The sequence below is a fragment of the Rhagoletis pomonella genome, unplaced genomic scaffold (assembly GCF_013731165.1).
Source record: "Rhagoletis pomonella isolate Grant_MI unplaced genomic scaffold, Rhpom_1.0 Rhpom_scaffold_00004, whole genome shotgun sequence".
Lineage (NCBI taxonomy): Eukaryota > Metazoa > Arthropoda > Insecta > Diptera > Tephritidae > Rhagoletis > Rhagoletis pomonella.
Window position 1 is genome coordinate 230,481 of NW_023458558.1, and position 12,603 is coordinate 243,083.

The 12,603-nt window shown below is 32.3% G+C and overlaps 1 protein-coding gene across 1 annotated transcript in view; it reads right to left on the reverse strand.

Moving 5' to 3' along the window:
• Positions 1–236: 236 nt before the first annotated feature.
• Positions 237–12,603, reverse strand: part of LOC118736755 (diacylglycerol kinase theta-like) — a 40,983-nt gene continuing 28,616 nt past the window's right edge. The window contains exon 4 of the mRNA XM_036466774.1: positions 237–4,305. Coding sequence (XP_036322667.1) covers positions 4,123–4,305 — 183 coding nt within the window. The 3' untranslated portion in view covers positions 237–4,122. The remainder of the gene's footprint in view (positions 4,306–12,603) is intronic.

Here is a 12,603-nt window from a genome sequence, read left to right on the forward strand (position 1 = left end):
TTGTTGAAATCCTAGAGCTACGCCATTTCGTCTTGGATGACATTCTGTTGTACCAGGGTAGAGACCTGGTATAAATGCGCCTTGATTCTGTCTGATCTACGATTATTTTGCACAGTATCTCAATTATGCTATCATGTGATTTTTGACACTTAAAGTTAAGAAAATTATTCAACATACAACAGGTTATGACTTACCTTACATGGATGCACTTGTTCGTAAATATAAACTCCATCTGATCTTCTTTACTTCTGTCATTAGTTACATTTATTTTTGTAGTTGCTCATTTTTGTTGATTTCTATTTGCACACTTGCATTTATTCAATAAGTTTTTAGGATCATTTGTAGTTTTTTCGTGGTGTTTGTGATTTCTTCAAAGTAAAGTTAATTTTGTGTTAATGTATATTTGTACGTATGTACATACTTATGTGTTTACATACATACATACATACATACACATATACAAAAGTATTTAGCTTTTTTGGAAAAAAGATGCTGGACAACTGGTTTCGCATTTGCAAATAATTTTGTGTAGAATTACATGATCTAGTAACTGTTAAGAACGTTTTATTTAGTTGCCTAACAACAACAAAAATGTTTAGTTTAGCACATAATGAGGGCAGGTGTTTGGTCCTATTGCATTTTATGAAATTAAATACAAATGTAGGTATGTAGCAGGTAATAATAATGTGGCGATTTCCTTCCGCCTAAAATCGACCGTCATTGCTGTATGTACCAACAATATAGTATATGTATGTATATCTATTTTATTGTACATACATACATATTTTTTTAATTAAAGAAGACAAGTTCTGTCAATGTATGTATGTAGATATTTATATGTATGTATGTATATGTGCATGTTTCCAGTATGTTCAAATTACTGGAATAGTAACTATTGTACACTCAATAAATATAAATAAATAGACGCAAGAAGTTTTTAAAACCCCCTGTGGTGCTGTGGGTCTGGAGTTCGTAGTGCTGCCGTTTTTTTGCGTACATACCTACTAAATATGAGCGTAAACACTTTTTATTTTATTCTACATCTTTGTGGAGTTGACGGCTAGGTGCATAGTTTTGTACATTTCATTCAGTATTTACGTCTGCAAGCAAATTGTTGATTTTGTTTTTATGCCCTCCATCTGTAGGTATATATGTAATTTACTATAATATCTCTGAGGCCAACTTCTTAAAGAGCATGTATGGACAGGTTGAATCTAAAGTGATGCGAATCTGCTATGATGTTTTTGTATTCTTTTGTAAATCTCATCAAAATACTTTTGTATGCATTTCGGTGAGTTCGAAAACCAATCAAAGCAACCAATTCCATTTCTAAACCGTTATGTTATAGAGGAAATGTCCTTTACGCTTAACTAAGATAAAAATCATCTACTCACCATTGCTTCGGATTTTAATTTGTTTGCCTCTACATACTGTGGTTTAGAAAAAAGGAATGAACGCTCGCATCATTCTCTATACCTTAACTTTAATAAAATACCGAGAGAGAGATCGGGATGTCATGTGCTTAATTTTTTCGCCAGAGAGGAACTACGCTCCCTTTCCTATTCACTTTGTTTGACAGTATGTTTGCAGAAATTTTTGATCGCCTTTATGTTTTCATTTGTTTCATAATTTGCTTGTTTTCAATTTATTTTTTAAGTTTTAGCATTCTCTTTTATAATTTAGTTCACCACTTATTGCTAAACACTACATCGATTTCTAATATTTAATTACATAACTTCTGTAGTCCAATTTGTATTGATATTTATGTTTTGGATTTCTTTAAATATTTGCATATTTTGTAAGTATTTATTCAGCTTTTATATACTTACATAGCTTTCTAAGATTTCTTATGATTAGAGGAGCGTTTTTCATTAAGTCCATACTTTCAGCTAAAAAAATATGGCATTAACAGTATTGGCTTTTTTTTAATCATTCATTCCTTAGCTTAATTTCTATGTTCTTGAGTTTCAGTTTCAAATCGCCCACCAGCTGCAGATTTTTTGTGAATGCAGTTAATCAAAAGTTTGACCTAACACGCTTAACTTAGCAACATAGCTTGCAACCGCCTACAATTAAATAAAAACTTAATTACTAAGTTTTTTTTTTTTTATGTATAGATGTATTTAAATAAACATAATTATTGTGTGTGCAGGTGTTACATATGTAAGTGCAAGGCACGTTGTTAAGTCGACTCGAGTCTGCAGTGTGTTACGGCCAATATGGTTCACGGACGCTTTTTTACGCTGCCGATTATTCCACATTCACTGAGCCCCTAATCGCAGCAAGTGAAGGCGATTTATCTCTGTACTTTATTCAATTTGTTTTTACAAATACATATGTATTTGGCTATTTGATAATGAAGTTTTGAATAAAACGTGTATTATGTATAAATGTATATGTGATTGTAAATAGGATTGCTAAAGCACTGATGTCTAAGTTCCGTGACGCCTAGGCAACAATCTTTAGCAAAAAATTAGCATTTAATTATTTTTCACAATTTTTCATAAATGTGTATATATATATGTAAATGCTAAAGTTATGAACTTGAAAAAATCAATAACTATAAGCATTAATTGTTTACAGTTTACTTGTTGGCATTGTTGTTGTATGCTTTAAGTAAGTTTTCTAAATTCTGTTATATTACTTTCACTTGTATCATAACTAGGTAAGTACGCACAACAACGAATTATTACCGTTTTGATGTCTTACATATCTCTAAATATTACTCTTTTGAAGTTTTATGTAGCATTTAGACTTTATCAAACAATTTACAAATTTTAATTTAAAACAAACAAAAGTAGCTTGGAAGCTACTAGTTGATTTCTTTATCAAACAGTTAACAAGGTTTTATGTAGGTTGGAATAAATTAAATACGATGCAATCAGAAATTTACTTTAATTTTAAGAGCAATTACGGAGTTAGGTTAGGTCGTATTGGAATTTTTCGAATTTTCTATTTGCTACTTACCTCCTTATCGCAATACTGACCCTATTGCAAATTAGGTTTAGGAGAAAAATAGGCAGTTGAACATAATTTAAAACAAAATCTATGTAGGTAATTTGGATAGTAATGGAACTAAACTTAGCCATCAAATTAAGTACATATATATGTATGATCTCATCCTATTATTTACATACCTACATACATATTGGATTTCAACGCTTGGTAGATGCATGTACATATGTACATAGTTCAACTTTAATGGTTTCATGAAACTTTTTTTACAATAAATTTCCTTTCCTTTCTTGGTATCGGTTGTTACTGTTAACCATTCAAATCAAGTTATCTTGTAGAAATTTAGGCAACGTTTTTGCTTTGTAGACATATACATATGTTTTTTAGGAGTGTTTTCTCTAATTGTTGTAGGTCTTTAATATTTTGATTAGTTATTAGGTGCTACATATGTACATATGTACGTTTCTATATACTCATGAATTCAGAACCGGTCATTATTATTTTTCTCTTATTTGTAATATCAGTGAATAATAAGTAATAAATGAATAGAATACAGAGAGCGACTTGCATTTAACGTACTAATCACACAAATACTTCAAATAAAACCAGTGCCTTTGAAACGGTCTTTTATTGTAAAAAAAAAAAAACAATTTTACAATACCTTTATACTAAGTATTTTGAAAACGTTGGAGTGCATTTTTGAAGAAGAAGTTCTCCACAGCATTCACATAGGATTGATTGGGCGGCTTATTGAATTTTAACTCAGTAAATATGTACATACATTTGACTTTTTATTTATATAAAAATTAATTCATCCATACATATTTATGTATGTGAAAGTATACATATACATAAATACATATGTATGTATGAATGCATTTATATGAGTCAAATAGCGTCTCGGGGAAAACAGCGGTTTAAAAATTCAATATTTTTTATTAATATACATATATACATATATATTTGAAAAATACCTGGACGCTTTGTTAAAACATGTACATAGGTTGTTAACATTTGGAATGTTTGATTATTTGAAAAAAAAAAAAAACAAAATAAAATCGTTGACTTTGAATTACACGAAACGTAAAAATAGATTTTCAATTACATGCCTTTTAGAAATTCAGTAAATTAATTAGCACGTTAAATCAAACGCTCACTGTACCATATTCAGAAGTCGGTATTATTTGGAGCATCTTCGGTGTTTGTATCGCCTAAGCTTGCGTCACTGGCAGCTGCCAACACAGTTGTTGGTGCCAGCGAGAATTGTGGCGTTGCTGTACCGATGAGTGCCATTGTTGGCTCTGTGTTGCGACGCTTCATTTTGCTCTTGTTCTTTTTCAACATTGTGGCCTGTTTGGCACAAATGGATTTCCGGTTATCAATAAAGTTGATGCACGTTGTAGTTAAATTTTTGAAATTACGGTTTTAATTTTTGATTTTCCAACAGATTAATTATTATTATTATTATTATTATATCAAGTAGATTCCGTCCGGTAAATTTTTTCCATCATACATATTTATTTATGTATTTTAACAATGTTTTTCAGACAAGAGGTTGGATACAGTTATTTGTTTGGTGGTTTTTATTTTACATTTAACAATTTTTTAATTGTGTCAAATGTGGTGAATATTATTTCCCAACGAATCGTGAGACATAATAAAGAAAAATAAAGAAAGTAATATTTGATTAAGATGGTTCGTACATAATTTTCAGTTTGGAGCTAAACGGACGTTTATTAGTTAAGAAGTATACAGCAAAAAAAAAAGTCACAACAATAAAAATATAGCAAAGGCTAATACGATTGTAAACGAACATTAGCCAGATAAGCAAGCCAAGAGTCTTAAGATTGCAATTTAAAGTAAACAAGAAAAAAAACCTTATATCAATACTGAAGGATAAGAATTAATGAATTGAGCAAATGAAAAAATCTATGTTGAATAAGCAAATATTTTTCAATGCTTTGGTTTGGCACGTGCGGGATATGTCAAGTGTAAGATGTGTGGATCATAATATATATACTTATTTACATATGTACATACATACATAAATTTATTTGTATAAAAGTATAAACGGAATGAACATTTAAAAAATTTTGCCACTAGCCACAAAATCAGTCGTCTGTGAAAGAAAATCTAGCAGATATTTATTAGGAACTGCATAGCAGAATGGGCAAATTTGGGGATTCCTATTTTCGCTTATGTATTTTTATATTTTTTTTTCGACGAAATTCGCTCAGCAATTTGGTTCTCCTTATAGTTAAAGAAAGAGAAAAATACGTCGCGCCTAGAAATTTATACATAAATGCGTGAATGGTGAAATTTGAAAGAAATATTGTAAGAACTCAGCTACCCTAGTGTTTTTTTTTTTTTTAATTTTCAAAAGGAACTGATTAATTTCATTGAAATTCGAGCTCAGTGTTTAAAAGCTTGCTTACGCTCAGCAACACATTTTACACATTCATCGTTGACGGCCAGCTTCCTGTTGCCATAAAACTGTTAGGAAAACTGCTCTAGAAAGCGGTTAATGTTTTTGATTCGCTACAGTTGAGATTATTTATGAGCGATACTTCAATCTGGGGCGATTTTTCACTGTGAATAACAAATCACTTATAGCAAAAGCTACTACTATTTAGCCAAGGGCAACAGGGATTGAGGACTTTTTTGCGTTTATATATTATGGTTGTGAGTTTCTTGTCAATGATGAATTTCCTACATTCTTAGTTTATGTGGTGTTTTCCTTCTATGTATTGCGGTTTTTGATGTTTTTTTTTTGAGTTTTTGAATAACTTGTTGTAGAATGAATGTTCTATCTAAGTATATATACTTATTTTTCAAATGAATTTTTGTGTTATCGCACGATATCTTCTTTAATGCTTTATTACATTCAATGATTGAGACCTCATTTTGTGCCAAAAATAGCCAGGCTATTCAAATTAGTGGTAATATTCAATGTTAACGAAAAACTTTGTTTCAAAAAATTCATATTTTTACCAGTATTGGAATAAAAAGATCGAGGAAACATTTGGGATAATTTTGGAAGCTTAGAACTTAATTCTTTTCTAATATGTATTTCTCTAAAATTCCGATTCAAACAACAATCATCAAATCGCTCATCACTAGTTGAAACCAAGCTTGACATCTATGTAATTAAGAGCTGTGAGAATTCAAAAGATTGAACAAATACATACATATGTATACGTACATGAAAGGCATAAAAAAAACCTATAATCGAGAAATCATGCGGCCTATCTAAGTACATATCGAGGACTTACATTCAATACCCTCTACCTGCAATTTTCATAACATGTGTTTCACATATCGCTACCCACACTTTTTTCAACACAGATAATGCGAAATTACATAGATTTTTCGTCTCTCCGGAACAATTTCAAAAAATGGACTTACGTGAGAAGGTAACGCTGACTGAACTACTTATCTATCATCCCTGATGCGTTATATACATATATATATATATATATATATACATATGCACATCCATACTGCATATTATAAAAGTTTAGCAATAATATTATCGATGACAGTGGGGGACTCTTATACACATCTACAACTCATTTTTGTGAAAGACTTCATTGAAATTGGCGTGGAAATTTGACCTTCCGAGTGGACCACCTACACGTACATAGTCGCGGCCAACATTTTAAAGAAATTATTTAAAAAAAGTAAATGTCAGATAATTTTTTCGGGTAATATTTAATAAAGATTCCGACATGTACATAAGTACATACATATGTATGTATGTATAAAAAATATTTTATTTTGAGTGCCACGCCTACTTTCACACAAAACCAATAAGTGGTATGTTTTATGTTCTTTTTGCAAAGAAATATTTTTTTTAGCAATCTTTTGTCGGAGAGGAACAAAATCACTTAAATAAAGTATTAATTTAAACTAATGCCGAAGACTTTTGTTAAAAATTACGGAGTTATACATACTACATATATACATATATACACATGTACATATGTATTTCGAGTTCACTCCTGCATTTACGATTTGCGGGTGTACGTATGTAGTATCTTCAAACGTTAAAAAAAAAAAAAAACAATTTAAACCAGATGGCGTCCTTTGATATCAATGTCATGCATGACGTAAGTGCTTGGCAGATAGAAAGCATGTGTGTACATACCCAGTAGAAATTTTATGCATACGACATCGCTGTTGGTGGCATGAGCTTGCTGCTGTGTATACATGCCAGTATAAATGAACATTCATTTCCATTTAACACGCGTGGTTTCTCAGAGCGTAAGCGAACTCTAACCATACACTTGTCAAGAATGATAGAATACAAGATTGCGCCAATCGAGCTGAGAGCAACTGGCCGTGACGTCAAAAAATACCAGAATGAGCAAGACGAACTCGGCAAGAAAAAGAGGAAGCATCGAATAAAAGGCAGTATTGCCAAGTTATGAATTTGAAAAAGCTCCAAATTTTCATTGGTGTATTTTATGGACTTTATATGCATACATGATTTTATTGTAAGGATGCCAATTCAAATTAATAAACATCAATGTTTCTTGCACGACGGTCGATTTCTTCTGGCATGATTAAAGGTGCTGCCACATATTTTGTTGTCGCTTATGATTGTCACTGTGCCATGATTTTGTTTAAATTTTTGTAAAGTTGCTTACCACACTTACGATTGCTACAAATTTTGCTTAGATTTTTTTTAGGATTTTCTAATGTGGTGTCCTCAGACTAAAAACAAGCACCAAAAACGCACCAAGCACCAAACTCAAAAATTTTCGCGTTTTGAATACCCACTAAATTTGGTGCGAAAAGCATCAAGTTGGCAACAGTGAATGTAAACAAAAGTATTTTATGACGTCAGCGATTGGGTGGATGCTGTCAAATCGACGAAGAGAGGGTTAGCGGTCCGCGAATGGCGCGACCTTTATTTTCTGGATCGTGTACACCTATACTACTGCTGTATGCATATGGCTGTATTAATGTTTCAAACATTCAAAAATGCATCAATGGAACAGTATTAAAGCATTCTTACAAGATATGTATCCCCATATGTAAATGCTACTTTTGTGATACATTTTAATACACATACAAAAAACTAGCATTTTGCATATGGCAAATGCATGTCTTGTAATAGCCCGTTTGTGCTGAAAATAGTATCGCACAACACGTCTGTTCACTAAAATTTTTGTACATGACTGAAAATATTACAAAAATTCCACTTAAAAAAAATCTACTTTAAACAACGACAACGTACATTCGCTTACAATTCGCTCGAATTTGAATGTATTCGTGGAAATTCAGACTACGCATGAATTGTTCACGCTAATTCACTCATATAGAAAGCATTCTTCATGAATGCATACAATCGATTTCTACTGGGTATCGCACGTTTAATAATATATGTATGTATGTACTGTAGGGAAAATCTCAAGTTTTGAAATTACAGAGACACGTCCGAAACAAGTGAACTAAATTTTGAGTAGTAGATTACGGATTTGGATACCGTTTTCCTAGATCAGGTAATTTTCACAAGATACTTTCATTTTTATGTAAAAAAGAATGCAACTTTAACAGGGGAAACATTTTATTTGTAAATTGTACATTTGAATAATTTGCATTAAAAGCTATTTTTTTGCAAAAAAAATCAAGCTAAATACCAACGATGAAAATCGATAGATAAATAAGCATGTTGTGAATGATCAAATGTAAATGTGCAATATTTTGTTGTATGAAATAGGGACCGAAATAATGTTGCTCATACGCCACAACGTACATGGCCCTAATCGAACATGGCGTGTGAGCAACATTTTCCAAGTAAAAGTTTTAATTCATTCATTTTTTCATTCGCAATGCAAACTTAAGCTTAGTATATAGCGCTCAAGAAAAGCAAGAACTCCATATAAACGCTACATAACGCTGAAGAAATGGCGAATAAATTTTCCTATGTCAAATTTCTTTAAATCAGTACGAGGTTCATAAAAAATTTGCCACGCTTTCTACTATTGTTTTCTAAAGTTTGTCAAAAAAGAGCACAATACAACCCATGTTTGCAAAAGAAATATATGCCCTTTCTATTATTTCGTGAGGAAAGAGTAAGACAACAGGCTGTGAAATACCAGATGGCAAAATTCCTTAAACACTATATTTTCTTAGCCGCTACCTTAGGAGCTGGATACCGAGCTTTAAAATGAAAATATCTAGCGAAAATAGCCTGATCTAGAAAAATGGTGTACACTGCATAAGTGCGAAATCTACTACCCAAAATTAAGCTTACGTGTCTCGGCGTTTTTCGGGTCATTTCAGCGTCCCTACAGTGCAATTAATTCCAAATTTATGTTTTTGCAGGTTTCATCATACAATTACGCTTCTATAAATGGACTTAACATTAATATATCGCTGTTTTGTACTTTAAACGACGCTATGTATATGTAGAGGCTCCCATAGAAAGCAATCCTGCAAACCAAAGTTACCAAAAATCTTTAAGAGCATCGAAAGAAAAAAATAGGTTTATTCGGATATTCATAGTTTTTCGTAACTATCAAAAACTATCAGATTTTCATGTTCGCGTACATAAAAACCCAGCAAAGTAGGGGAAATTGAGAGACCAAATTGACATTTCATTCTGCTGTTTCTGCTGGAAACATTTTTGCTAGCAGCCATTCGCCAGCAAGAAAAACAGCCGATCAAAGTCATCTGTTTTCAATATATGAAAATATGGAAATTTATTTTAGATTTATTATTAAGATTTTTAAGTTTGAAATAACTTATTAGAACTGCAAATGTATCGGAAGAAACCAAATACTCATTTACTCATGTTTGCTTAGCAAATTGCTTTCGGAAAACTTTTAATTTATATTCTTTTCATGTTTTCTGTTTTATGCTTTTGTATGTAAACAAATTTCCGAGCAGCTGTACTAAAAACTTGCTAGTTTTGCGTTCGTGTACTTTTGCTAACATTTCTCTCTTTGAAAGAGAACAGATACAATATCATTCGAATTTTGCTCTTGAGAATTTTCTGCTGGAAGAATAAGGCGTGGTCGCACAGGGGTCAAATTTCAGATTACCCTATGAAGACGTCTTAACCGACTCCCATCGGGACCAAAATTTATATGTGATGTCTTCGACTTTAGTAGTATCGATTTTGGGTATTAAATAAAAAAAACTATTTTTAATTTCTTGAGTCCATAGAGGCATCTGGCCTTTGACCCCTTTGCGACACGTCTTAACCGACCCCAATCGGGACCAAAATTTATGTATTATATCTTCGACTATGGTAGTATCGATTTTGGGTATTAGATAAGAAGAAAATTAATTTTAGTTTTCTGCGTCTCCATAGAGGAATCTGAACTTTGGCCCCTGTGCGACACGCCTTAATCGTCTCCAATCGGGATCAAAATTTATATGTGGTATTACCGATTGAGGGGGTGAGACTGAAAAAACCGTTCATTTGATTTTTTAAGGACCACCCTAATGTATATATGTACGTTATACGATCAATAACTTGCTTTCAAGTTTCAGCCACTCACTTTTTTTACTAACACACTCGCACTTTTATAAATTGGTATATCTACAAATAGGACTTGAGGAACTTGATCCAATTCTTGATCATGTAACAACCAAGACAGCAATAACCCGAATAGTTAAGTATGACAGTGTGACTTTGGTGGCCATAGTACAACATACTTGTACCGGAAAAAGAATAACCGCCAATGTCGAGAGTATTGAAGCACTCAACTAACACCCTTGTCCCTATGGACAAACCCAATTGGAGTTGCGCAATTCCTGGGTCTCCCGTGAGTTGAGCTTATCTTATTATTATTCTTTAACTAACTTAGAACGGTTTCAAATTATTAAAATTGTTTTTTTTCCCCAGTATAATAAAATAAATACTGCAACACCCATTTAAAACTGTATACCATTTACAAGTGTATTTTTGAATTTATAAGAATTTCTCATTTCATTTCTATTCTATGATTCGGGTTTCTCTTAAACTAAAGTAATGCGTTTACTTTTCTACAAAAAAGTGAGCTTTTTTATTGCGTTCTTTTTACTGTTTTCGTTAAGTGGGCTATGCATAAGGCCACCTTTTTCTATAACTAGAATAGAAAACGCAATAAATGTTGTCTCATTTTCATCATTTGAATAAAATTAAAATTTAGCTCAGTTTTAAATGAAAATATAAACAAATGTAATCTGGCTAATGTCGTTCTAAACAGAAGAGGCGTGGTACGGCTTGTATCATTAAATTTGTATCTACACAATATAATCTAATAGGCATACGTTTTTAAAAACTATTTTAAGTACGCCATTGGATCCTTAAAGAGTGTTTACAATGTCAGCTTGGAACTGAAAGTACTTTTTTGAAATGTTCTGTTCGCCTAACAGCTTAGAGTGTAGTTGTGGATATATGTATCTATGCTATTAAGAACGAGAAACCAAACCCCCCCAAACCAATATAGTAAACAGAAGTACCTTAAAAAAAGTACTTCCAACTCAAAGCTGGCACTCTTAGTAACGAAACTTTGTTTTTATAATAATAAACTATTACTTTCTGAATTAAATTTGTATTTTCTTGAATATTCTAATAATCCCATTCAAATAATGTATCGTACTCAATGATTTATATCTTTTTTGCATCGACTTGAATTGTGACCGTTATGTACCTTAATTGCTATATTTTATTTGTTTGTGTGTTCCAAATATTGTATGTTGGCTTAATTGTTTCACTTTGTCCTGCTAAAGGTGCATCTCTTTTATGTCTTTCAAAAGTGTGATTTTGTAGTTTTCAACAATCATAGGAAGCAAGAAAACAAAAAACTTAGACCGGACGGACGCGATCTCTATGTGCCAATCGCTGCCTCGCGGTCGGGATCGCCATTTTCTGGTGCCGAAGCCGCTTGACCTAGTCCCGATCCGACACCGCCGCCTCCGCTGATACTTATTTGGTTAGCACCCTGTGCCGCTGCAGCCGATGCTGTTGCCGATGCTGATAAACTACTGGCTAACACTGCTGGGGAAATATGTGGCTCAGTGAGGCGTCGCTTGCCCCGACTTTTTTTCAGCATTGTTGCCTGCATTGAAAATGTTTAGAGAAGTAATGTGAGCAGAACGACTAAATAAAACTAACAAACTCTTACATTATCAAACTTTTTCCTTTTTACTTTTTACATAATGTACATATTTATGAATGTACATATATTAGATGCCTTATTTTGTTAAAGTGTTTCAGATCCTACCTACGGCAGCAGCATATGAAAATAGGATGCTAAGAACTTAACAAAATTAAAAAAAAAAATACATCGATTTATATTTGAACTAGTAAATTAAATTTCCAACTTGACAAACATCATCACAAAATTTAAAAGCCAAAGCAAGCGTGAGTGAAACTGCCGTACTGTGGAATACTTTATCTATATTTACGACTGATAATTAAATTACTGTATTACACTACTAATAATACCCACTTACTTCGCGGCGCCTTAAAACACCTTTCGAAATGTACATAAAACAATCATTCAATCGGTTAAGAAGCGCGGCAGCAAATGGTTTCTAATTTAAAAAATAAATTATTCCAAATGAACTTTAAGTTGAAATAACTCTACTTCGGTTCGACCTAGGTGCAATTTTAAGAAAATCGGACCATAAATACGATTTTTTTTT